Source organism: Ceratosolen solmsi, unplaced genomic scaffold (assembly GCF_000503995.2).
Source record: "Ceratosolen solmsi marchali unplaced genomic scaffold, CerSol_1.0 scaffold1, whole genome shotgun sequence".
Taxonomy (NCBI): Eukaryota; Metazoa; Arthropoda; class Insecta; order Hymenoptera; family Agaonidae; genus Ceratosolen; species Ceratosolen solmsi.
The window spans coordinates 15,770,774-15,798,423 of record NW_011948415.1 but is presented as its reverse complement, the minus strand read 5'-3'; the positions used below and the strand labels follow the sequence as shown (position 1 = coordinate 15,798,423).

The 27,650-nt window shown below is 31.5% G+C and overlaps 4 protein-coding genes across 5 annotated transcripts in view; 2 read left to right on the top strand and 2 right to left on the bottom strand.

Moving 5' to 3' along the window:
* Positions 1-600: 600 nt before the first annotated feature.
* mRpL15 (mitochondrial ribosomal protein L15) lies at positions 601-2,199 on the top strand. The gene is made up of 5 exons (XM_011508242.1): positions 601-868; positions 960-1,114; positions 1,414-1,579; positions 1,668-1,827; positions 1,891-2,199. The coding sequence occupies exons 1-5, from the start codon at positions 767-769 to the stop codon at positions 2,190-2,192; spliced, it is 885 nt and encodes a 294-aa protein (XP_011506544.1). The 5' UTR covers positions 601-766; the 3' UTR covers positions 2,193-2,199.
* A 1,866-nt stretch (positions 2,200-4,065) lies between these two features.
* On the bottom strand, positions 4,066-6,141 carry Wwox (WW domain-containing oxidoreductase). Of its 2 annotated transcripts, XM_011508240.1 has the most exons (7): positions 5,744-6,141; positions 5,373-5,671; positions 5,101-5,296; positions 4,835-5,020; positions 4,511-4,766; positions 4,192-4,434; positions 4,066-4,100 (listed from the first exon to the last, which is right to left on the bottom strand). In XM_011508240.1, exons 1-6 carry the CDS (start codon positions 5,836-5,838, stop codon positions 4,225-4,227), a joined length of 1,242 nt encoding a protein of 413 aa, XP_011506542.1. In that variant the 5' UTR covers positions 5,839-6,141; the 3' UTR covers positions 4,066-4,100; positions 4,192-4,224. The 2 variants fall into 2 exon arrangements, with proteins under 2 accessions (XP_011506542.1, XP_011506541.1); XM_011508239.1 differs by lacking the exon at positions 4,066-4,100 and having other exon boundaries at positions 4,114-4,434.
* Positions 6,142-6,312: 171 nt separating this feature from the next.
* Positions 6,313-27,650, top strand: part of Rab3GAP1 (RAB3 GTPase activating protein subunit 1) — a 29,140-nt gene continuing 7,802 nt past the window's right edge. Inside the window, exons 1-5 of the mRNA XM_011508238.1 lie at positions 6,313-6,611; positions 6,694-6,988; positions 7,267-7,617; positions 7,809-8,214; positions 8,745-8,959. Of these exons, the coding sequence (XP_011506540.1) occupies positions 6,419-6,611; positions 6,694-6,988; positions 7,267-7,617; positions 7,809-8,214; positions 8,745-8,959 (1,460 nt within the window). The 5' untranslated portion in view covers positions 6,313-6,418. The remainder of the gene's footprint in view (positions 6,612-6,693; positions 6,989-7,266; positions 7,618-7,808; positions 8,215-8,744; positions 8,960-27,650) is intronic.
* haf (leucine-rich repeat and fibronectin type-III domain-containing protein hattifattener) lies at positions 9,964-27,585 on the bottom strand. Its single transcript, XM_011508237.1, has 6 exons — positions 27,318-27,585; positions 16,038-16,915; positions 14,076-14,391; positions 12,149-12,675; positions 10,736-11,327; positions 9,964-10,655 (listed from the first exon to the last, which is right to left on the bottom strand). Exons 1-6 carry the CDS (start codon positions 27,379-27,381, stop codon positions 10,363-10,365), a joined length of 2,670 nt encoding a protein of 889 aa, XP_011506539.1. The 5' UTR covers positions 27,382-27,585; the 3' UTR covers positions 9,964-10,362.

Below are 27,650 nucleotides of genomic sequence, written 5' to 3'. Positions count from 1 at the left end.
CTTAATCACGCCTAACTCACATTAGTTTATTTACGTATGTGCTGCTAGTTACATAAAGAATTGGGAGTAAACTGAAAAAATCACACCTCTACTAATAATAACAAAATATTCGATTGTCAATATTTCATGGTATAACATACTAAATTGCAGCTGAAATAACTTTTAAAAACCCTTAAATTAAAGTAATTAAAGAGGAATATATTTAGATTTGAAATCTGAAATGTGTACTTAAAATATGTAACACAACTATCTGATCTTGAACATGTTTTTATTGAAAATATGTACAAATTATAAAAGAGCATAAACAAAGATATAATTATAAGATTTTCTGTTTTACACTACAATTTATACTTTTGTGTGCGATCAATACTAATTATTATTATTATTATTATTAATCACCAACTATTATTGTATAAAGTATCATTATACAATAAATTCAGCATAAAGAAAAACAATTTTGTATAAAAAATAACACTGTCCATCAATTTTTTCATACTAAGCACATAATGTGAATCTCGACAACGCATGCGTCAGATTAATGTATTTACGTTCCGTGGCAGCACTTCATAATAATAATAATAGTCAAAAAAAAAACACACACACACACAATGAAATAGATATACTAGATAACATGATTAAGTGAGGCATTAATTTTTGCTCTGTATTTTCTTCCCAGTTTAACATCAATTTATAATAATAGTAATCTTCTATATCGATTACATTATATATCCGTGTAAAATACAATTTAATTCTATTATAAATAGAAATGGCTCGAGCTGGCTTATACGGTCGCGAATTAGCTTTAACAATGCTGAGAGCATTGCCAAGAGTTTGTTTGGCTAATCTTAAACCAAATGCCAAAAAAAAAGTATGAGTTATACGACCGAAAGATTTATCTAATTAATTTTCTCTAAATATATGTAATAAGTAAATATTATCCTTGATTTCTCATCAATCAGCCCAAAAGAGGACGAGGACAACATGGAGGTGATAAACATGGAGCAGGTAATAAGGGTTCGGGTCAAAGACAAAACTATATGAGAGTTGGATATGAAACTGGAAATATCCCTTTTTATTTACGATTTGGTCATGAATCGTATTATAAAGGACATCAGTAAGTTTTACTTATATTTAAAGGATAAAATGTAGTCTTACTTAAAACAATATAAGTTATTATTATAACATTGAATATATTTCATAATAATTAAATATTTTTAAGAACTTATGTGCTTATTTTGATTATTTAATAAAATTAAATTTATTATTTTTATTTTATAAATAGTGTATATATATATATATATATATATATATATATATATTCATTTATTTAATTGGTAAATAAAATTAAAAATAAAATGGAAATAAATACCTATTTCTTTTTTGTGTAATTTTCAATCGATTTTTATTAAAAAGTTTAAGACGCCAGTATCCACCTATGTCATTACAACAACTTCAACTAATGATTGATACAAATAGAATTGATAATAATAAGCCTATAGATTTAACAGCCATAGCTAATACAGGTATAATTTCGATTAAGCCAGATTGGAAACATTATGGAGTTCAGCTCACTGATGAAGTAATTTGTACATTTAATTGAACTTAATACTTGATATTATTTCATTATATTTATTCTAATATATTATTTAAATTAAATGACTTATAAGGGAGCTGATTTATTTACATCCAAAGTAAATATTGAAGTTCAATGGGCTTCGGAACCAGTCATAGCAGCAATTGAAAGAAACGGAGGAGTAATAACTACAGCATTTTATGACTTACACAGTGTATATGCTGCCATTAATCCAGTAAAATTTTTTAAAAAAGGTACATTATTATTTATTAAAATTAATTATCAAGATGTAAATTTATGATTTCTTTTATTATTAGGAGAACCAATACCGCGTCGTATGCTTCCTCCATTAGATTGTTTAGAATATTACTGCGATGCAGTTTCGCGAGGATATTTAGCAGATCCAGAAAAAATATCTTACGAGAGGCTTGTTTTAGCACAAAAGTATGGTTATGAGTTACCAAAAATTGAAGACGACGTAGATTATAATATGCTAATGGAACGCAAAGATCCTCGTCAAATATTTTATGGTCTTGATCCAGGCTGGGTTATCAGTCTTACAGATAAATTAATATTAAAACCAAAGGCAAAATATTTAACAGAATTTTATAACAATTGAAACTTGAATACTGTGAATATGTTTGAAAGTAAATAAACTATATTAAAACAAAAAAAATAAATAAAAACAAACCACACTTGAGATATGTACAATGTAAATAATTTAAAATGAATAATAAAACTATGGTTGATTTTATGATTTTATGATTTTAAATTTTTTACATTCCTATGCTGAATATTTATCTTTTACTAAATTTACTCTGTATTATTTTTAATTATTTTATATTTATTTTATTTCAAATAACAAATTAAATTATAATAATGTAACACGAAAAAATATACTTTCATTAAAACTGTTAAAAAAATGAAATTTATAACTCAAAGGTTAGCAACTTTACTGCATAATGTACAGAAAATGAATAATATAAAAAAATTTTTAAATTTCGGAATATAATATTTAATCATTATAATTAAAATTTAATTTTTTTAATCGTATAAATTAAAATATTTGTATTAAATTTCAATAATAAATAATTATAAAATGAAAAATGATAGATTTAACTATTTAAACAAATTCAAATTTACTTTATTTTGCTAGTAAATTCTTATGTTGGGACTATTTATTTTTTAAAACATTACTCTTGCTTAATAATAATATAAGTTCTCATTACAATATATATAAGAACTACTATTTAGGCACAATCACGATTAATAATGGAATAATTCTAATAACTTTGTTCGATTAAAAAATATATTAGGATTAAAATTCAATTGTTTTTTATACAGTTTTTAAATAAAATATTAATGATATTTATTCGTAATAAATATTTTTATTTCTGTTATTTGTAAAAATAAGAATATAAAATTTGTTCAATTAATAGTAGGTGTATTATTAGTCAATTTAAATGTGAAACATTTTTAGTAAATATTTTAAATTTACTAAAAGATAAAGTATAGATGTGGTTAAAGATTTTAATTAAAATTTAGTTAAGTTATTAGTTAAATAACCAATAAGTGTCTATTAAATTATATATCGATGCAAAAGAGGTATCGTTTAAAATAATAAATGATTGCGGCATTCTAAATGCAATTTATATCAAGAGATTTGTTATACATTGATTGTATCAGCTAAATTAGCGAAGTTTGACTTTAGCAATAAATATAAAGAATAAAAGTGTATCATTGAAATTGTTTCTGATGTAATATTTACATAGTATTTACAATATAATAAATGTATATGAAATTAAAAGAATGGAGATTTTTCCATTTTTTTATCAGAACAATATTGTATTACTAGATGGATGCAAGACAAAACTTGTACAATAATTATTAAAAAATACGACCTAAAATGAGAAAGTGTACCGAAAAATATTTGATTTATTTTAAGTTGCTAATTGTTTATTCACTTTGCCATTGAACAGATACTTTAATGTTAGATGAAATAGTAAGCAGGTGACAAGATGACATATAATTAATACACATAAGCAGCCAAACAATAAAATTTAAGCCAATTAGACTAAATTCAAACAAAAGCAATACAAAGGGATTGTATTAAAATACAATAAATGGTTTTAATAAATTTAATACAAAGCATTTAATTGTTCAGTAATTGAATTAATATCACTCTAATCTTTTTTGCACATATGATTTAATCTAAATATCTGAAATTATTTAATGTTTCAAAAACTGGTTTAAGAAGCTTTAAATTAAATTACTCAATTTTATATAAATTAATTTTAATACAACAAATATTTATTTTAGATAAATAACAAATGTTAAAGATTAAATGAAATAACAATAACTTGGACATTGCAGTTCCGTAAGTATTCTGGGGCGATATTCGTTTTCAATATAATTCTTTCAATATGATATATCAAAGATCATATTGAATTTTTATTTAATGCAATAAATATTATTTTTGCAATGATTTATCGTGACCAAATACTAATAATTACAATCACGTGTTTCTCTGTAATTTTTATAATAAATAATGACTGCTGATATCCAACAACATATAATAACAATTTATGTTTTGCAATAAATTTCAGTCTTTCACTTGCCAATTGTCATAATGGCTTTGTCAATTGTACTTATCACGTTAAGGCTAAATCATACCACAGCTTATCCCTTTTTACAACATTAATAATCATTTCTTGACTGGTGTCCCATAAACGTGATGCTAATTGTGGATCCAAACCAGCATTTGATATATCACAACGATAACAATTATTAAAGTAAATACCTGTGGTGCTCTCTAATTCTGCAGCAGTTGCACAAAATACTGTGGTGCTTGCTGCTTGTTGCTGTAATAATAATTTTTAATAATAATATTGCGATATTATAATGACACCAGCATGATTCTCAAAATAAATATCTTACCAAAGATTTTGTAAATGGTCTAACTAAAGCAAATAAAAATCTATACATCCAAGAATATCGTGACAAATCCGAGGATACCATATTACCAGGATGACAGCTAAATATGCTCACTGTAGGCCATCGTCTTGCTAACTCTTGGGCAAATAAAATATTACACAATTTTGAATCATTATAGGCTCCCATAGACCAATATTTATATGCTGGAGGAGATAATATCAATGGATGAAGATCTTGGATCGACTGGATTAATGAAAATCTAAAGCAATACTTCCATACATGAAAATTTAAATAATGTTTATAAAGATAATAATTTGAATTTATTACCTGTGCGATTCACTGGATAAAATAACAACTCTGGCATTGCAACAACTTCGTAATGAATGTTCCAAAAGTAATGTAAGATAGAACTGAGATAAATGATTGACTTGAAATGTCATTTCATAACCATCTTCTGTCAATGTATAAGGAACTGCAAAAACTCCAGCATTTAAAATAAGAATATCAAGAGCTCTATCAGAGAATAAAAATAAATTTCATAATTAATTATTCATGTAATTTAAAAGTATTATTTTTATTTGATATAAGATTACCTATACTTCTGTTTAAATTTGGCAGCGGCAGTTCGAATATTATGTAAAGAACATAGATCCAAATGTAAAAAGTCACACGATGCATTTTCCATTTCATGGTAAATCTTATCTATAGCTAATTGTGCTTTTTTCATGTTACGGCAACCAAATACTACTGTGCATCCATGCAATGCTAATGATCTTGCAGTTTCAAAGCCTAAGTATGTTTCTTCTTATTAATACAAATGATTTGCAATTAAAGTTGCTTTAAAGAATATTTGAAAAATATTTACCTATTCCTGTATTAGCTCCAGTAACGAGGGCAACTTTATTTCGTAAATCTCTTCCATAAAGTACAGATAAAGCGGTACTAGTCCCATCGAAACGCTGTCTAACAGGTTGCGATAATTCTCTATATTCAGTAGCAAAAGCTAAACGTGGATCGGTATATGTCGTCATACGATTGGCGTGATCAACAAAAAATATTTGACCGTTCGAAATACATCTCTCCCATCCATTAGGTAATTCTCCTTCAACAATTTTTTTACGACCCGTTTGAGGATGCGTCCATTGGGTGCCTTTTGTGAAATGACTATGACATAAAATTAATTTTGAATAAATACAAAATAAATAATAATTACGGACATTGAACAATTATACCGACTTAACATAATAAACATTTCCATCATGACTAGCTCGTTCTTCCCATCCAGGCGGCAGTTCATCATCGCTATCCGAATCATTTAAAATACCAACCATATTGACTTCTTTCTATACTTTCATTCTTAATAGATTTCTTTATTTATGTTAATAATACAAAAAAGTTCGTTACGTAAAAATAATGAATATAATATATGAATAATATTTGTCGTATGATGATTTGATCCTTAAAACGTTGTATTCCAAAGAAATGGCAATACTGGCAACACGGTTCACGAAATTATGGAGACATAAAAACCGGAAAGAATTTCTTATACTTATGCTATAAATGATGAATGAAAGTTAACCAAAGAGGTTTAATATAAACATTGCACTTGTTAAATTGTTAATATCATTTTAAATATCAAACTGATAAATAATATGAATAAAACATTTTTTCTTGGAATAATATGCCTTTCCTTAAACTTTAAATATAATTATGCAAATTGTTATATTGGAATTAAATTTGATCACCACCAGATGTCGCACATTCCTCACAAGATTATCTGTTTATGTCTAACTGAGAAGCAGACACTGAGAACTTCAACGTCAAATTTCAAGATAATAAACATCTGTATTAATATGTTTTCAATGTGATTTTCGAGTAAAAATTTAATAGATAAACTTGTTAAAGTTTACAATGAATAACGTTGAAATTGATGACATTTATCATCATGACTTTACAACAACTTCTGAGTGGGAAGTGTTTATTGCAAGATTGGAAGAAATAATACACGAATGGAAACTTTCCAATCTTAAAACTTATAAAGCATTAAAAGAAGCAGATTTTAATTTACCATGGGAAGAAAATACAGAGAAAGTGAATTTTGCAGGTAACTAACACTTATTTATACCAAATTTATGTTTTAGATGTTAGTTCCTATATTAAATTAATTTGATCGTTTGCTTTATCAGATGTTGAATTTTCATTCAAATATTATCGACTAAAAGTAGATGAAATAAAATCTGAATCAAATAATAAGCTATTATTTGATAGCAAGGAAGATTCTTGGACACAATGTCAAAAGGATATACTAAATGCCACAAATGATTTTGCACAGTTAGATCAAGATAAGTTAGAGATCGCTCGGCTCTATGGAATTAGAGAATTTTTATTATTAATGCCAACAAAACAAAGTTTAATAACTGATGAAACTAGAATAAAAATTTTATTAAGCTCATTAACTGTAGCTTTGAGTAATACATATTGGTAAGTAATAAGCGTAATTTCAAATTATAGGTACAAGAATTTTAATATAATAAATTTTTATAATATGTTTTATAATAAATTATAATAAATTATATAATATTGTGTAAAAGAAAAATATGAACATTCTCACTTTTATATAAATAAATATCCGAAGATGACACATTTAAATATAAATATTTAAAAATGCCATTTTGTACATAATTCCACAATAAAATGTTTTAGAAATCAAAAATAAAATATCATGATAAATATTTTAAATTAAGTTGAAATATTTTTAGTGAAGTAGCAGCATTTGTTCAAGTACAAGAGCATTGGCAAAAATTTTATCTCGGAGTAAATATTGGTAGAAAAACCAGAATGCACTTAAATATGGTTCATTTAAAGAAAATTCCATCTCACTGCAGACATCTGACAGGATTATTAACACTATTTAAACAAAAAATTGGTGAAGGCTGTGGTATAAAATTAGATTCTGTATTAGTATCGGTTAGATTATCTTATTCTTTGAAAGATTGGAGTAATACCACATGGACCCAAGATCCACCAGATTTTGAATTTATGCAAGGTGAAACGGTTGGTGTCGATGAACTAGGAAAACTTCCATTCGGAGCTACTTTTGATCCAATAAAGTGAGATGATTTTTCCGTAACGATATTATTATTCTTGAAACACAAGAATTGTTTATTTATTTCATTACTATGTATATTTTTTTTATAAGTTTTTTTTTTATTGAAAATAATAATGACAGTAGTACATTTGTAAAGTTACTTTATCAATTGTTTATTATTTATTTACTTATTTATTTTATTTTTTTTTCCAGAGAATTTCATTTATTTGTAAGCTGGTTGGAAATATGTGAAAACGTTATTATTGACAGCGAAGGTTTTAGTGATTTAGAACCTTTAACAGCTCCACAATGGTCATTACAAGTTGAAATTTCATCACCCATTTGCTTACTTAACGATTATCTCTCAAACTTTTTAGAATTATGCAGTAGCACCAAGAGCCTAATCGAGCTTTTAGGTGTGGGTGCTGCATATACTGACAGTGAAAGTCAATCATTAAGTTCTGCATTTAATATACTTACGGAATCTAGAATTCCTTCAATTTCAACCGTAGTTAGTAAAACTACATCCAAAAATAGTAAAAATATAGATGGACCAATTACAGAGGACGTTTTATTACCAATTTTATATTTTTTATTTCCGGATGCAGAAGAAATGCCGGTAAAATATTCTAATATATTTTGGTTAAATATTGCAAGTAATTGGACGCTTAAATAATATTTACAAATTATATTAATAAATAATACTTTGATTTAATTATTTAATTAAAAATTATACAAATTTTCTTACCATATAAAATGAAAGAGTAATAATGAATTTTTTATATAATCCAATTTGCATCTTAAAGATTATTCTTAAATACAGTTATACATTCTTTTTCATTAAATTATGATAATGTACAATTTAATGACAGTATAGCATAGATATTATTTAAAAAAAAAAAAAATAAAAATTTACTATTGAAACTGTTAGATAGCATTGTAATTACTATACATATGTATATCTTATATAATTAACTTTCTAAAGTATTACATACGTATGAAATAATTTAATCAATGATAATATTCAACTATGCAGTTTAATTTGAAATATTAATAATTGAAAGAATAGATTTACGTTTAAATTTATGTATAACAGAAAGTAATGTTTAGTGATGTTTATTTAGTGATGTAAATTGTTTGTATTTGTAGAAAGCACCTTATGATGATAAAATCAATTATAACGTAGACGATGACCAATGGAAAGGTGTAAAAACTTGTGCTATTAACGGATTGATATGGCGTCTCGCCATTGTGGCAGCACACTGCGCTTACAATTTAGGTAGCATGTCCGCACTTGCTCAACTTTGGTACGAATTTGTACAAGAAGTAAGATTTCGCTGGGAAAAATGTATTCCAATACCAGGGTAAGTAGTTAATATATGTGTATATTTGCAGATGTAAGCAAAAAAAAAAAAATATTATAAAAGAATAGAGAATATTTTATAGTTTTGTTGACTTAATTGATATCAACAACAACAATAACAACAACAACAACAAATAAAAATAAAAAAAATTTTTGTTGAATCTTAATTAAATTGATTTATGGTATTTTTTATGTTTTCTTACAATAAGCACTGTATTCTTACTCTTGCATTTCTTTGTATAGAACATTTTGTGCAAATCTCATTTTAGCTTTTTTTCTTTTTTTCTTTGTTAACAAAGTATTGATTGTTGTTAGTGGATAACAAATTTGTAACTAATCATTCGGCACATTAAAGTCTAAAGTTTTTGTTCAATTACCGATACACCTTGTCGATGTAAATGCCAATATAATTGCTTGTATCAAATTATAAAGCCTTGTTTATGCATTATATATTTGAGAAAAAAAGAGAGAAAGAGAGTTGAGTTATTTGTGACTGAATTAATACACGATTGACTATAAAATGAGCAACACTTAATGTGTAAATCGCTCGTTCATAATCAATATACCCTTTATTATGGTTGCATTTCTTTGATTTATTTATTTTATCTTGTCTCAATTTTTCAACATAGTTAAACTACAATAGTTTGAAACTAACTTGAGACTATAGCATGAAGGTTAATTTAATAATAGAGCTAAGCTTACATTATAATAGTAGGGAGGGTAGGTTCATGTTCATTAAACTATGAAATAAATTTTTCATAGTAATAATAAAGTGGTATGCGTAGTAATTGTATGTAGTAGTAGGTAGTAGCAAGTTGGCGTAAGTAGTGATAGTGGTATGCGTAGTAATTGTATGTAGTAGTAGGTAGTAGCAAGTTGGCGTAAGTAGTGATAGTGGTATGCGTAGTAATTGTATGTAGTAGTAGGTAGTAGCAAGTTGGCGTAAGTAGTGATAGTGGTATGCGTAGTAATTGTATGTAGTAGTAGGTAGTAGCAAGTTGGCGTAAGTAGTGATAGTGGTATGCGTAGTAATTGTATATAGTAGTAGTAATTAGTAATGATCATAAGGAAGATGATGACGAGAACAGCTTAGATAATAATTAAACTTTTAAAATGAATGAGCGAACTAATGGAAATTAAAAGTCCTGAGGTGCATTGCAACCGTCCGACAAATGATGGTCATATTTAAAAATGAGGTATTTAAACTTGCTCTTAATATAAATTAATTTAAAAAATAATAATAATAATAAAATTGCACAACACGTGTAAGGTATGAGCAATAATTGCTTTCGAATAGGCTCGCGAAAACCATCGTTAACGAGAACCCCCGGAAACAAATGGGAGCCGAGTGGCGTAACTCTTCCAGCCAAATATTCGAACGTGAAAGTACAATTTTGAGAATCATCACAGGGGTACGAGTCCACCCCTGGTCGTGGGATTGCGCGCCATATATATGTCCATGTCGTGGTCCGTCCAGTTGCCTTCCTCGTAGTTGTTGAGGGTGTGAGTGGATTCAGCTAAACTGTAGCGACTGCCCGGGCGCGGAAGACTTGGCTCCATTCCGCGATTACGCGATCGCGGCCGCTGTCTCCGGGCGCTACTTTGAGCCTGAGGGGCCAGCTGCACCCCCGAGGAGAATCCACCTCGTGCCATGCGCTCCGAAGTGGCCGCCAGGGACTGCCTCGAGTGCCGCAGCTCTGAAAATTCCACGACTACTATGAGAACACAAAATCGACGCCGACACTCGACTAGGGAAGACAGCGATCTCCGTACGCACCTGGGCGAGCGCCCAGCCCTACGAGGCTCGAGCCCAGCGAGGCTCCTGGAAAGTAGTGGCCCCTGGCGTGGTTGGGTACGGTGAGGGAGCCCGGTCCTGGCGGAGCAGCCTCCTCGAGGCAGGAGGCCCGCGTGACCGAGCCTTGACGCTCGACCGGGAAGATCCTTGGACGCGGTATACTACGCGTACTATAAGCCGAGAGTTGGTCCCATTCCTTCTGGACGCTGTAAGCGCTGAGAGAGGCCTGAGCACCCGGGAGCGGACCGCCCATAGCCCCGGGGCTAGGGGTCGGGCCTACAAGGCTCGAGCAACAGTTCACCGGGAGACCAGCAATGGGCAGCTTCCCTGGTTCTTGGAGCGTGTGGAGCTTTCGGGAACTGGTGCGCCGACGGCGACGGTTTGCCAGGAGGAAGATTAGTACGGCCGCAACGATAGTTGCGCAGATGGCGGCACTTGCGGCGATCGTAATGCGATCCATGTTGGAGGTTGGCGAACCCTCGGTACGGACCTCGCGGCACTGGCTGTAGGGAACGCTCGCGGGATTAGGGTTAGGCGCCTCCTCTGCGCCCACCACACATACGATTATGCACTCCTGTGAAATTGTTGCAAACCCCTATTAATCCATTATATCTTTTTATAACTACCCCCCACCCCCTCACCACATTTCCCATTAATTAAGCGGCTTTCATTCCTTTCGTACAATTTCAATTCCCCTTGCTTCGCTTCCGTACAATTTATTTAGTCGAATGATGTCTCGTGTCATTGGAAAAAGTTTTTTTTTATTTTTAATTCATTTTTTGTCAGGAAAAATAATTACCGTTTCACCCTATAGAGAATAAAACGATCAAGCTCGTGTTTTCCGAATTATACATTTATATTTAATTGTAAGATTATATTGGCGCTTGCATAATTAAGCTTTAGCTAATTACTCTTAAAATATTATATATATATATTATCTACCAATAAGAAAAAATTCTTTTCTTTTTATTTACTTATTTATTAGACAAAAAATATATATATATATATACATATATATATAAACATCTTGTATAATTGTAGAGTTGAAAAATTTACTTTTGTCATAACTGGAATGCGTTTTTATTTGTAATCACAAAAATTAATCAAAAAAATTATTAGCTTATGAGTTTCCTTTAGATTTAGTTTTTTGTTGTTGTTTTTTAATCATTGTATACGTAATTTTTAATATTGAATGTACCTTAAATTTGAAATAATTTTTATAACCAAAGTAGAAAAGCAATTGTATTGTAAAATAAAGTAAACAAATACTGTGGAATTTGTGGAAGATATATAATGAAGAAAGCCGTTAATTATATTCGTCTAATATTCTTTTTAACGGACTCGAAAATAATTGATTTTTCACGAATAGTAATTTCGATAGACAAATGTACTAACCTGGGAGGGGACGTTTTTTATTTTAAATTCTCTTTCGCTGTTTTCGAGCGGTGGGCCGGATTTGAAAGTCGAATCGCCAAAAAGTCGATATATGACCCGAAAGCCAAGCGCCAGCGACTCGCTATCCCAACGTATAATGACGGAGTTATCTTGCCTTAGCACGTCTTTGACGATAATATCCTTTTCCTGGGACTTGCTCTTGTAGAGAGGCGAACCGAGCACGAGAGGCGGCCTGGGCGCGACGCTCGTCCTTGTTACAAAGACGTTGGTCGATCGTTTGGTACTGGTCGGTTGAGCGAGGAAAGTCGGCGTGTGAGTAGCAACGGTGCTACCAGAATTTGTGCTAACTTCGAAGTTCGTACTCATGGGTTTGGCTGAGCTCGTGCTCGAGCCAAGTATACCGGAACTTAGGCTCGGACCGGATTGTTGTTGGTTTGTTTCAAGGGCGTCGAGTAAAGCCCCGGTTGGCTCGACGCTCTCTACCGTACCGAAACCGACGATCTCCGTATGCCGTTCGCAGGTCATTTCTGTAGCATTAAAACAACCTGTTTATCGATTTCATCTGATGCAGCTAAACGGTTGTAAGAAATCGATTAATTTTAATTTTAATTTGGAGTTGATAAACTGATGTATTTTTTTTTTTTTTTTTTTTGAGAATTTTTCAGTTTCAAAATAATGGATGAATCGATATTTAGTTTGTAAATAGCAATTATAAATAAGAAGCGAAAGATAATGACAGAATAATGGAAATATAATTTTGTATATACAAATGTCGACTTTGTAAAATTATTTCTACTTTGAAAAATTATTGATTTAATTATAATATAATATAATTAAATTTTATTCCACATAAAAAAAATATATAATGTTTTGCAATAAATCTCTATCTATCAAAATATTAAAGTAAAATAATTAGTTATTAATAATGCTCTGTTACAATAATTTGTAATAGTATAATTGATAAGTATTTTAGAAAATTTTGTTTGATTTATGCTTTATGCATATTGAACGATAATTAAGAAAAAGGAATTCGAGTTACGCTTTGTGTTGGTGGTAGTTATTCATTTTTTTATTTTTTTGAAACTTTAGATAGAAAATTACGATCTTGAATAATTAATATTCGAAATTTGTAATTTAGTATCTAGAGTAAAAACAAGGTTATCTATTGAAATATTAATGACATTTTAAATAATAAAATTTTGGCATTTAAAATTTGGTTAAATCGAGTATTTTAATATTTATATAACAAGAATGTAATTGCAAAAGTTGTCGGTGGAAAAATTGAACTTTATTAAAAGTTCGTTGTTTAATTCCTTACGATACAATGCACTAGCATCAAGATTAGAAAGAAAGAATAAACGAAGAAAAAGATATTATTTATCAATACTAAAAGAAGAATATGCTTTGTCTTATATCATTAAAATCATCAGGAGCAGTAATTGTGTGTTAGATCTTATAATTTTTAAATTTAAATGATCACATTGATTTGCGTTTGGAGTAATAGAGTTTCTTCGATCACCTCCAATTACCTCGTATTACTATAAACTTGCAATAAGCATTAACATGTCAAAATTTTAATATGTATATTTAACTAACATTAATTATCCAAATCAATCGGATATTATACTTAAATTTACATTTAATGGTTACATTTAACATTAATATTTACATTAAATAATAGTAAATGTAAAAAAAAATTATTCACTACGTGGTAATAATTTGGAATGTTCGTACGTTTTGTTAAAGTGTTAAAAAAAAAAAAAAAAAAAAAAAAAAAAAAAAAAAAAGAATGCTTTTTGCATACGAAATGCGTAAAAAAAATAGAGCTAAATGAATTGCTCGTTCACGAATGGTCAACCTAGCCATATTCAAAATATTTAGAACAACGAAAATTCAAGCATATGAAGAAGTTATACAATGTACTTACCCTCTGGCTTGATAGCGTAGAAACTCTTATCTTGTAATCTCTGTGGGCTACCACAAAATTGGGGTTTGCTCTCGCGACTCGTTACCTGGAGCTCCCTCGTGTGTATCCACTCGACGATCCAGCGGAGCTTACAATCGCACATTAAAAAGCGACCGCCGAGGCTGAGGCCACGCAACGTCCCAATTAAACCGACGAAAGCCTCTTCGGGGACGCTCGATAAAGGATTACCATCGATGGCCAAGAGAGTAATGGACGGATTGCCCTCGAACGCGCGCACCGGTAGCTCCGTCATCAAATTGAAGCCGATGTCCAATACCTAATGGGAGAATTCTTTACAACTAATCCATCGGTTATTTGCATTCCGAAGTATACTATTAGCATACTATTTATTGAAACATGAAATTTTTGAAATCTCAATGGACTCGTATCATCTATACTCATACAATAATTGAAATTGAATTTTTGGAGCTAAATAGTTTAATCTTTAGGGAAAGTTCGCAAACTATAAATTTAAAATTGAATTGTCATTGTTCAAAATTCATTCGGTCCATTGTTGAAATTGAGATTATACTTTGCGAAAGCACGTGAGAAAAGAGATTTTATTTTTAAGTGTATTAAGCTATGCTTAGCAGCGCAAATCTAATCGTATTGATTCGTTCATCCAAACAACAAAAGTACGCTTGAAAGATTTTGTACTTCACATATTAAGACAACGATAAACAATAAAAATCTATTATATATATATATATATGATAAAAAATTAAAATTGTTATACATTTATGTGGTTGTCATCTGTCGCACGACTATAATTAAATTACACATATTTATTAATAATAAAAACGAATAAATTTTATTAGATTATATTATAACTTAGATTTAATAATATTTAATAATATTATTAATAAGATTGTATGGTATTAATTTTGACTGGATGTCTAAATATTTAATAAGTATAAGGATTGGAAAGTTCTTAACAACTTTCAGATACATATCATTTATATATGTAATTTTCGTTAAAATTAGAGGTAATTTAACATAATTAAGAACACGTAAATTGTAGAAATATGAATTAATGTTCAGAATGAGATGAACGTTATTTAAAATCTCCAGCTACATTAATTTAAAATGAATTGTTACTCTTGGTTAGATAAGTAGGTGTGTAATTGGAAATACAGGCCTTATCTTATTTATTATACACCATATTAGTGAATTTTTACCGATGGGGATTATCATTACTTTATTCAACTCAATGAATAGCTTAAAAGGTTTTTTTTTTGTTTAACCTGTAGTCAAAAAATGGAATCTTCAATTTAAGCTTTCAAATACTTTAGACTGTGATGATATCTATAATGGCGATAAATATTATATGTCATATATATAGTAACATTGTTTTACCATGACATATAGATATTTTTGTATTGATCAGACATTTTTATGTTTTATCGTATACTTAATTTACTATATTCACGAGTGCTAGGGTTAATGGTATAAGAAAACAAACCAACAAGAGTAAGATAAATTGTTATATCTAATACAACAGTACATGCGTATCCAGAATAGGTAAATTTGATTATTACTTAAGTGCCGTTCCTGCTTTTGACTGATACAAATAATACAAATATAAGAAGAGAGAAAGCATAAGGTAAAAAGCGTTATTATGACAGAAAATCCATTATCCGTAAAATCATGTAAATGGAAAATGACTGCTCTCATCTTACGGAATTTGATCTGATAAAGTGACGCGGATGGAGATAGAGAAAAAATAGATTACTCAAAGTTCAAAGCCTCATTAAAATGTATAGTAAATCAAATTTTTAAGAAAAAAATGATGACTGTACGAGAGATCGATACGGACAAAACTCCTCGGTCAGCCAAAGCACCGTAACGCCCGTCTCGTCCTTAGAACGCCAAGTCGGTTGTGTAATTTTGCTACGAAGTAAAAGGTAGCGCAAAAGAGCAAACCTTGAGCTCGCGAAGACTAGCGATGGCGTTGGTGGGGAACTCCGGTATCAGGTTGTTAAGCAGACTCAGGGAGGTGAGCGTGGAACTGACCCCGACGAAGGCGTCTGACCCAATCGCCTGGATAAGGTTCCGCTCGAGGTTGAGGCCCGTAAGGGAGGCAAGACCCTGAAAGCCCGCGGAACCTCCCAGCTCTCTGATGCTGTTTTGCGAGAGATCGAGAAAGGCGAGGACGGCCAAGCCCTTGAGGGCCTCCGGAAGTCGTCGCTGCCGCGTACCCATGAGATTGAGGTTCTTGAGGGAGTGCTCGAGCCCTCGGAAGCTCGCTGGCTCAAGGACGAGCTCACTGTTACCGGCGAGTTTGAGGGTGACCAGACGATGACCGATGAACGCGTGCTCCGGCACACGAGCGATCCTGTTGCGCGAGAGGTCGAGGACCGTGAGGTTTTTCAGGCCGGCGAGAGCCGCCCGCGGAAGTTCTTGCAAATCGTTGTCTCGAAGGTTAAGGCTACGCAGACTCGAGGCTTGTCCGATGAACGCCTCGGGCTCGATTCCACGTAGCTTGCAGCCGCTTAGCTGGAGATTACTAATACGGAGACCGATGAAGGTGCCGTTCCTCAGCTGGCCGATGGTGCTGTTGTTAACGTAGAGGAGGTCGATACGAGCTTGGGCCGAAGCGAAACGCCGCAGCCCGGCGAGCAGTTGCCCAAGGTCCACGGCGTCACACTGAACGGAGAGTTCGAGAGCCAAATTGTAGTCGCAGGTGCACGAACTCTCGAGCTCGGCGAGACCCTGGGCGGACCAAGGACAGGGGGAGCTGCCGAGGCTTGGGCCTACCATTATTGCCTGCACAAGGACCGCCAGCAGAAGCCTCGTTCTTCCTGAAATATCGTAAGCGTCGTTAGTTCGAACGACCTTGGCTGTGGGGCCTGCATGGTGAAATTTCAATAGACGGAAAGCTTGAGCGACGATTGATTTTATGCGCGTAGGTGGGAGCGTCGGAGTAAACATCCTCGGATCTTGTGGCCGCGCTATCGACGCGTCTTAAGCCCATTACCATCCTTTGTACGTAACAATTCGAGAATGCTTTCTATGCACTCTTAATCCATTGAATTTATGACATTATCCCCTCTACCTCTCTTCCCATCCTTAACTTTTCACATTGTGTACAGAGAGCTTAGCTTTTCATATTTTGTTTACAAATCACTTTAAAGAATTAACTCTGTTATTCAATTTCCTCCCAGCTGACTTATAAATTTTCCAAGTAAATGATTTTTCACCTTAACTTTTAGATTTTTGTCTTATATGTAAAAAAAATACCAAGTGAGACTTTAAAAACATCTCAAATTGTATATATGAAAATTAATGAAAATCATCGTACATTTGTCTTATATGTAAGGAAAATGCCAACTGATACTTTAAAAATATCTTAAATTTATGTATATGAAAATTAATGAAAATCATCGTAATTCGTATCGTAAAACACTGTTGCTGCTATTACTATTATTGTTGTCGTTGTCCGCGAAAAACCACTTGCAATAAATTAATTTTCTTCAGTACTTGTTGCAATTTTTCTTTTATATAATACATTTCAATGTAAGTTGAAAAAGAAATTTTATTTGATATATATATATATATATATATAGAGAGAGAGAGAGAGAGAGAGAGAGAGAGAGAGAGAGAGTTTTATATTATATTTTAACTATCGTAAACTATAATTAATGACGATAGTGAGGATAACGTGGATAATGATATTAAGAGTAACGGTCGACGAAATCTTTGCTGTTTGTACGTTGAAATTGATTTACCTTTTTGCTCCAAGATACAGCGTAAGCTCGAGTAATGTAACATATTTGAACTGCAATATTGATATTAGAAAGAAAAATAAATAAATTCAAAAAAGAAAAAACAGAGCTACAAATGTAACAGAATTATGATCTCTTAATGATAGCGATAGGGAACGAAAGAAAGATAATAATGGTACTTGGATAACAAGTAGACTCTAATGCAAACAAAGATGTAGGCATGATGAACGGATTTGTTCGGTAAATTTGTGAAGAACACGCGAAGACTCTGATCGACAGGAATCCTCATTTTAGGGCATCGGACACGAGGCCGCGCGCAATTAGTGCGAGTCATTGCCGAAGACAGTCTGCGTGTACTTGAGCGCGTAGAGTCCGAGACGCGGAACACTTGCTAAGGCGGACACTCGAGTGATTAGTGGACTAGAGCTGCTAGCTGCCGCTTTTCCTCACATCCTTATCTGCGTACTCTCGTCCGCTTCTCGCGCGCATTCATACGCCGATCGATCATCTTGCCCCTCGCGCGCACATAAAAACTAAATCCTAATACGAGTTGATTATAAGGTATGAGCCGCCATCGTTGCTTTCGAGTCTCCTCTACGGGACCAAGCCCGTCGTCCAATTCTAAGCGCGTCAATGGGTTTTACAGAAACCGACGGCGATGATGCTCTTCTCTCCTTATCCCCTAAGTTTCAATACTTATTTCTCCGCTCGAAGTGGACAATAAGGCCGACCGAGAGTCTCTCCTTGCTCCTCAGCCCCGGCTTCTAGATTGAATGGAAGCGAGGAAACGACGGACGCAAGATGGGGATGTAGATTTAGACACGAGCTTGCACGAGTAATCAATGAGAAATCGGATAGGCGGCGTTCTCGTGTAATGTGCTATACGTTAGACTACCGTCGACGGATTACACGCGCCCAAGTATATGCGATAGTACACGAGACTGCACGTGTTTGGAGACTCTCGCGGCCGCTTCAACTACTCCGAGGAATTCCTACCTTTCACTTTCGCAGTTCCCGCGACTCCCTTTGAGTTGAAGTAGTCGGCCAATCCCCACCTCGACCTCCCTATTCGCGATTACCCTGCAGACTACAATTTACGGGAAGCTAGATTTTCTGAGGCCCCCCTCCCCCTCCCCCCTCCCCCCTCCCCATCACAGCAACACGTAGTCAGATTTCTTGGTCTTACCCAACCAACTCGGCTCATTAGACATAACGAGCACTTTTTCGGGTCGCAATTCTACCGACACTTACGACGACACCTTCACGTGATTCACTTTATCTCGCTTCCATTCATTTATTTGCTTGCATTTCGTTCTCCCATTACCTCTCATTGCTTCCAATTGCGTCATTGCAATTTGCGTAAAACTTCTTCTATTCTCTATTTTCATATTTTTAACTCTTATGTCCATGTAATTCTGAAATTATCAGCCTGTTTCTAGCTACAACTATTTTAATTAGCTTCATTGCAAATTCATTCACTTTCTTATGAAATGCGAACGTTACCAATCATAATGTACATTATATGGCTAGCTTTGTCTTAAAATTACACCCTACTTGATCACGTAAATCGACCGATCATCGGTAAATATTAATAATATCATAATAATTATTGATTATTGATTTATAATTATTGAAAATTTACTTTTAAGTATTATGAAAAGTATTATCATATTATTATAATTTTAACTCATATTTTAATATTTATGTATAATTTTCTGTAACATTATTTTCTAGTATGACAATACTCGAAATACATTTCCCTATTTTTTATAATACATTTTTTTACTGTAATTTACTGTATAATATATAATGAAATAAAGGATGCTTCAAATATTTTATTTTATGCAAAAGTACTCATACAACTGACATAGAAACTACTGCAACAAATACAAAATTTCAATTTTTTAAATAAATAAACCTTTAAATAAAATGCTTAAACTTATATGATTTAATTATACAAATCATATTTATTCGAATGTATATTAATCTATAGGGATATTAAATTAAATTATTTGTAAGATTGAAGGTAAATTTCTTCAAATAGTTGTATTGAGAATTAAGTAAAGAATTACAAATTTAGTTTTCATATTTTTAATAATTAATTTTATACTTTTAAACATTGTGCTACCATATTCGACTCGGCATATTATCCATCAACTAATAATTATATTTTCTACTCTTTTTCATTGTATCTTAATATATACATATACATATACATATACATATGCATATACGAAATACTGACATTTTGCTTGCACGTATAATAAGTATCAATTATATATTTATTAAATATATCTTATATTTAATTATTAATTTACATTTTAATTAAAAACAAACTGGAATATAATAAACTCAAAATATAAGGAAATATTATTGATACACTCGATAATTTGAGTTTTTGTTTGAATAATGAACTAGCGGTATTAAAAAAAATTTATGACCAATTCATGTTGAAGATTGATAGAATGCATATGATTTTTAAAGAAAAGCAAAAGTTGTCATTGTGATTTTTATATATTATCATAATATTTTGATTAAAAAATATTTATCTAATTAAAAAGTATAATTTTTAAATATATAAAAACTACATGTAATAGATATGTTTAATTTTTATCAGTACTAATAATAGATATTCATAAATTATTTATAAATAAATATACAATTCTTATAAATACATTTCATTCAATGTAAATGCACATTCAATGCAAAATACAATGTGAAAAACGAAATTTTAAATGTTACATTTAAATAAAAAGTGACTTAGTTCAAAGATCTTGTATATTTATGATATAATTGCCAATGTCCAATTATTAACACAAAAGTACAAATACTTTGAGAAAAAGTATATTAAAAACAAATAGTAATTGATCAGTAGAAAATTGTGTGCAACTATAAAGTATTTGAAAGTTTCATTTGTATAACAGCAAACCCCCTATAAGAAAATGGAAAGAAAGCACTTTTTCAAGTCATTCTGTGGGAATTCAACACATGCATAAATAAGTAAGCTTGTTATATAAATGTCTTTCACACCATTCATACTTTGAGAAATCTGATTAAAAAAAATAATGATAAGTTATCTTAAATTTTCCCGCAATTTCACTCTCAACCTATAAATTCCACTATTTTCAGTGTTATGTGACGAAAAAAAGGAAAAAAAAAGATTAATTAAAATCGAGAGCACGTTTAAAAAAATTGATTATGGTTATCATAATATTTGAATGTAACAAATGAATCATACGATTAATGTAACACCAATAATAACATTACAAAATTATTATATTGTAAGAATCAGTTAATTAAAGAAATTTAGTATTTTTTTTTTTAATATATTATTATTGAATGAGAATAGTTGATTGATAAGTTATCTCATTACTTATAACCCATAATGGTTAAAGATTGTATGAAAAACGTACAATTTCTATCTTCACAGTTTATATAGTTTATATTTATAATATTTATTTTATTATCGTTTACCTAGCTTATTTGATTTTCTCACCAAATATAAATAAAGAAGTTAATAATTTTAATAACTTTAACGCCATAAGAAAATAATTAAATAATTTGAAATTTACTATTAACTATCGCTTGGTTGCTTTGCATGTGTGTATATATGTGTGTGTATATATATAAATTGAATTGAATAAAACATTCTAGACATGTGGAATCTCATCCTCTCCCCTCCCCCCTCCCCATCCGTCATCGATTGTTGTAAAAGATTATATTGTCGTTACTTGTTATGAATACTATTATATTACTCATTGACGCTTGATTATGTTCTTCGAATTTCTAAACATGTATCCTATGAATTGTATACCTTTTAATTCATTCAAAATTAATTCTTTTCTTTTTCCGTTTCTTTTATTCACAAGCTATACCTACAATCTTCATTAAATTTACATAAAATTATAGAATTCAATTCAGGAATAAAATATGATTCTCTATTATTTAAGCAAAAATTTTATAATATAAAAATACTTTTTATTAAATATAAAATTAAACAAAAATAAATTTAAATAACTCTTTTACGTGATAATGTCAAGATTATAAATACATTTTTATTATATTATTTATATTATTGAAATGAACTGATGATTTTTTTTTAATTTATCAGTTGATTAAAGAAATTACCAAAATTATATGCACCAAATAGATTCTCTCTTTTAAGCTTCCAACTAAGAGCCTTGAAATATGTTTTATTTATATGCATAATTTGTATTTAAATATAATCCAATATGATAACGAATTAAAAATGTCAACTAATATTATACATTTTATTAATTATAATAAATTATAATGTAATTTAAAGACAGAGAGAGAGAGAGAGAGAGAGAGAGAGAGAGAGAAATTTTTTTACCATGACATTACAATATTCTTCCTAAAAATAAGTTTTACTCGATGTCATGAAAATGTAGCAGTTAAATTTAAATATCGACATTTATATATATATATATATATATATATATACATATGTATGTATGTATGTATCTTCACGATTATATTGTCTTCTATATAAAAAGAAAAATTAATAGAAGAGTAAAGTGGAAAAATTTGGTATCACCTACTGTTAAATGAACGCTTAACTAGAAAAGAAGACATAGGCACTGTAGCTATGTACCCAAGTATTTGGACCTCGTTGAATCTCTCGTATTGTAATGTACAAAAAAAAAAAAAAAATATGAAAGTAATGAAGGAAAAATGACGCTGATGATTTTTTAACTTGTTGATAGGAACAATTGGCGCGCGAAACTGTTAGTAGATTATGAATTTTGAAGCGTTACATGTCATTGCGCATGAGCAACGCTCACTTTCTTCGACGCCGTCGAATTGGCCTGCACATCGTCAAATTTGTGCGGAAAATCTGCGAGATGCATGCGCGAGAGATCGCGTCCGGCTCTTAAATTCATATCCGCAGAGGCGGATCTTGAATCTCAAAGCGATGCAGACCCTCGCACAAGTAGAGCACCATACTTTTAAATCCAGACAATTTCTATACATTATACAGTCTTTATACATTATACAGCTAGCGAAAAACGTCCCAACCTCTGTCTGGCTTTTTCCGATTGATTCACATTACCTTTTCATTTGTTTACTATTTCTGTATTATGATAATTTTACAACTCCATCACTCTTATCCCATTTGCCATTAATTAATTGAGAACCCATTGGCACTTTTTGCTACTAATGGAGCATCATTATTACATTCGCATTATTTATTTAACTCATTCATCTGGACAAACACATTAAATATTTATTACCATTAAGCTTTATCCAAGTTAAATACAGAATTTGCTTGTTATGTTATGTTATTTTAAGAGCATTCGACATTTTTCATTTAAGCGCAAATTAAACAATTATATATTGTGTATTGGTTATATTTTCACTTTACTCTCTAGAAGTAAAATTTTTGTCGAAGGAAAGTACATTTTTCTAAAATTTGTGAACTTCCACACAACATTAAGCTAATATTCGTCAATTGCATAAAATAAATTTGAATTCTAAATTAATAATGCTTATGAAATATACCCTCTTACGTCATTATACTTGAAAGAACTGGTATGTTAATGTGATTTTTTTATTAAGTTAAGTATATGGAATCTTATGGCTGAACAGAAATATTTTGTACATTTAATGAATGATAAATTAGAATATCTCCAAGGTTTACTATCGTAACCTTGATTTATGTAAGCTACGACAATTACTTTGAACAATTTTAAAGAAAACTTCGGTCACATTAAGTTTTTAATATGTGGATTCAAGCATATGTAACTATAATGATTCAATTATCAATCTTTTATTTTTATAAAAAAACCATTATTTGTCGAAAAATTTATATTAATTAATTTTATTATTTATTTATGTTTATTGCATAATTTTACCTTTGCTCACGTGATATGTTGTTGTTTTTATTCTTTGTTATTCATTGAAAATTAAAGTAGATTTTTTAACCAATTGGTTACGTTTCTTTATTTATCTAATTGTTATTAAGTTTTGCAAGACCATGCACCATTACTCTTAATTCCTAATATTTATATTTACTTATTTATTTATTTATTTATTTATGTATTAACTAATCTGGTATAATATCCTAAAATAATAATCGAGAAACACAAACGTAAGTAAATAAGTTGATATAAAATTATTTTTCTCTGTACGATATCGTTGCTTATTCGATGGGGCAAAATTTATTTTACAATATTTTAATAATTACCATAAAAATATATTCGATACGAGTTTCCCATGACTAATTATTAATAAATTTTTATGCCAAGATAAATTTTAATTTTAATTTTCGTCATATGTATTTGATCATGAAATCGGCATGGTACATAAAATTAATGTATTCAATTATTTAGGGATAAAATTTATTTGTAATAATAAAATGATTAATTTGAATAATTATAGAATACTCATTAGGATAAGATTGTAATTTAATTTATAGAATATAGGTGCTTCTGGAAAAAGAAAAAAGAAAAAAGAAAAGAAAATGTAACATACATCATCGGCAAATTATTTACTTTTATATATAATAAATATAATAATGATTTTGTAAATTTATGAATTCGAGATTTAAGGAAATTTCACGCATATGAGTAAATCGATAAAATAATATTATTAATTAAAAATTCAAAATCCTTAAAACGTATTACGTATACGCTGAAGCAAATGAATAACAATCTCGCGCTAAATATTAATTTTGATAATTAACGTTGCATATTCGTTTGGAAGAAAAATATGAGACTACGTGTAAAAAAGGATGAAATGATTGCATTACGTGTAACTTGTTATTTTTCAACAGATTGCGGCGAGACGCGGGAATCTGCGATACAATAGAAAGCAACCACACCATTCGTTAAATTGTTACTTCAGGAACATGTACGCGTACTCGAAATGAACTCAGAGCCCACATTTATAATAAGTCGTTTTACTTTCTCTTTATTTCTTATTTCATGATCTTTAAAATCTTGCCGATTCTATAACTCTTTGGTTATGAGCATTTAAATATTGAAAAACGATCTCTATAGCGGTAGTCAGTTCAGAATATTACTATATTTTGTATTATTTAGTAAATTGCGTTTTGAAAATACTTCATAGCAGTGGTTATGATTTAACTTTCATCTGTCCTCATCGTCATACCAATGAATTTGTAACGAACAAAAATTCTAGCAAGATAATGCGAACAAATAACAAATTTAATAACGTACGAAAAAGTTACTAAAAAGGCTATAATTTTTAAGATACATACATATATATATATATATATATATATATATATATATATAATATAATGCTATTATGCTCATATACTATAATTATAATATAATTATAAAGATGTAGCTTAAGCGTTGATAATATTTTTCATGTTACACGTTAGGTGAAAGATAAAAAATCACTGTCAATATACAAACAATATTTTTTATTGATATTATTATTTGATTTTTTTCTTCTTAACATATTTGTGTGAGTTTGTAGATAGAAAGCAATGTTCGTGTAGCCCCTAATTAATATTTGAAGAAGATTGGTAAAACGATACGGTGACTAATGATTATATTCAATCATGATTTTATATGAAAGATGCAAGGAGTGGAATTTAAAATGCCAAAAGCAACGTGTCCGATAATTTGAAATGTCAAGGCAGAGCACAATTACCAACGAAAACATAAAGGTATTAGGGTTAAAAATGCAATTTAATATGTAATTACTGGTCCGATTACTTCATATAAACTGAGAAGTGGTGACTTATCGGTAATTTTATCTCAAATAGAGTTATCGCCGGAGTTGAGTTTCGAAAGGCTAATTTGCTTAGCTTATTACTTCTACGGACCTGGTACGGGGCGTTTGCCGGAAGCTGCAGGATTTTGCGGAAATGAGAATTCTTCCGAGGCGGGCTAGCGACAATCTCGGTTCCCCGCCGCTTTTACCGTATATTATGTAGGTTAGTGAGGATCGCCTCTCGTGACTTTGCGTTTCGCGTTCGTTTAAGCGCCAGTCGTTGCAGCAACTTGGCTCTGTAACGAATTAAAAATATAATCCCCGTTCGCCTAAGAAATCGCGATCCTTTGGATCTTTTTTCTTTATTTTTTTTTTAATTTTTTTATTACTTTATTTCTTTTTCATAATTTCTCGCGAGTCTAAAGTTCCTCGCGAAGGAAGCCGAGTTCGATTGCCGAAAATTTTTTGTAAAATACTTCGTGGTTTATTTTCAGTATTTTTATTATGGTCGTTAAGGTCGATTTGCAAAGGCAAACACCGTTTGTCGAAAGACCATTCTCGTCCACCTGAGTCCACTACCGTTACTCACACCTAGCCTACGTCCAATATTTACAGAATTGTATCGACATTATTCCAAATCTCACGTTCCATCGAAGAAGCCGGATAATTGTTATAAAAATTACGAGATAAGCTTGTGTCATAGAATAACGCGAATCCCAGCAAATTTACGACAATCATTAAAGGACTGTGTAATAATATTAAAATAAAAAAAATAAAAAAAATCGTGACTCATTGAAACTGTGACGGTTGAGAATATTTGGGTATATGGGTGATGATTAAATTTTAGGTCGAATCTTGAGAATTATAATAATACTACAAGTCGGCTGAGCGACACAATCTCGTGCTCGCTGACGAATTAGTTGAAGGCATGTATGATGGGAAGGAACGAAACGACAATGAAGACTACAATACTTTCATTGTGCTTTTACGGAAGTAGTTATACAATGAAATATTTATACGCGCATTGAGCAATTTTCTACATTATTTTCCACATTAAAATAAATTAAAAAGAAAGAAAGAAAAAAACCAAGTATTTTCTTTTGGCGTCATTGAGAACTCGGGAGTAATTGGTTGTATATATTCGCAATGATAATCGCGTTGAAAAAATCAAGGAATAAACATCTCGTGGGTAGAAAACCTATGGCGGCGCAGTGCTTCTATAGTCTGGTATTTAAATAGCATTCCACGCATACCTTCGATCGTTCGGCCGCAGGAATCCTACCTGCCTATTAAGAAACTTGTAAAGATAGGGGGATACGGGTGGAAGGAGAAAATGGAGAAAAAGAGACGAAAAAGTGAGGAAAAAGCCAGGAAAAAGTACCGGCGCCAAGTTGAATGTAGCTTGATGATGAACGGGCCAGTTACGGGATGTTGATCGTCGAATCCATCTCGTGTTGCCTATGCCCCGGAAATTCTCATTGCGATTCTAACAGTAAAATAGCCGCGATGAGTGCGCGGCCAAGATAAGGATAAGTTAAAGGGATCGCGGGACATTAGTGAACGATATTCCATTCCAAGGGTCGCTTTCTACAATACTAATAACGAGCAAGGCTTTTATCGCACCCGCAGTACGGACCGCCCGTCGACGTTGCGCTCACATCTTGGACGACTCTCCAGTCCCCGACGCTGTCGCGTTGGCCGTGGCTTGGTTCAAGGTCGGACGTAGCGACGCGTCGGGGCCAGGGGCCGTTAACCCGCGCGTACTCACTCATGTCGATGCTGGTCGTTCGATCTCTTCTATGTCCACTCTTACTATCGCCGTCTGCCTTCATCCTTTAGGCCGTTGCAGCATTGCAGGCTCCGCGACACTGGGACACTCGCGCGGCTACCTGGGGCTGTCGCGGGAGTCGTGCTCTGGCTTTGCGGGACGCGCTTTAGCGCAATGTATCTGATCACAACTCGCTGAGCTCTCCTAGGGCCGACTGCGGTTGTTCCGTCGAAAGAATCCTGTCAGCCTCTTCTGCCCCCTCTTCCCGACGTTTTAGCAGCGGCTAAGGCGGCTAAGGCGGTGGCGGCTAAAGCGACGGCGGCGATGATGTTC

What these genes read in the sequence shown, in the direction of transcription:
- mRpL15 (XM_011508242.1), top strand. Translation starts at nt 767, where the DNA reads ATGGCTCGAGCTGGCTTATACGGTCGCGAATTAGCTTTAACAATGCTG. An exon ending in TCGTATTATAAAGGACATCA is followed by an intron (nt 1,115 to 1,413) that starts GTAAGTTTTACT and finishes TTTATTAAAAAG; the next exon opens with TTTAAGACGCCAGTATCCAC. An exon ending in GAGTTCAGCTCACTGATGAA is followed by an intron (nt 1,580 to 1,667) that starts GTAATTTGTACA and finishes ATGACTTATAAG; the next exon opens with GGAGCTGATTTATTTACATC.
- haf (XM_011508237.1), bottom strand. Translation starts at nt 27,381, where the DNA reads ATGAAGGCAGACGGCGATAGTAAGAGTGGACATAGAAGAGATCGAACG. An exon ending in CTACGCTATCAAGCCAGAGG is followed by an intron (nt 12,676 to 14,075) that starts GTAAGTACATTG and finishes TTAATGCTACAG; the next exon opens with AAATGACCTGCGAACGGCAT. An exon ending in AGGGCTGGGCGCTCGCCCAG is followed by an intron (nt 10,656 to 10,735) that starts GTGCGTACGGAG and finishes TGGAATTTTCAG; the next exon opens with AGCTGCGGCACTCGAGGCAG.
- Wwox (XM_011508240.1), bottom strand. Translation starts at nt 5,838, where the DNA reads ATGGTTGGTATTTTAAATGATTCGGATAGCGATGATGAACTGCCGCCT. An exon ending in TGGAGCTAATACAGGAATAG is followed by an intron (nt 5,297 to 5,372) that starts GTAAATATTTTT and finishes AAACATACTTAG; the next exon opens with GCTTTGAAACTGCAAGATCA. An exon ending in AAATTTAAACAGAAGTATAG is followed by an intron (nt 5,021 to 5,100) that starts GTAATCTTATAT and finishes ATTCTCTGATAG; the next exon opens with AGCTCTTGATATTCTTATTT.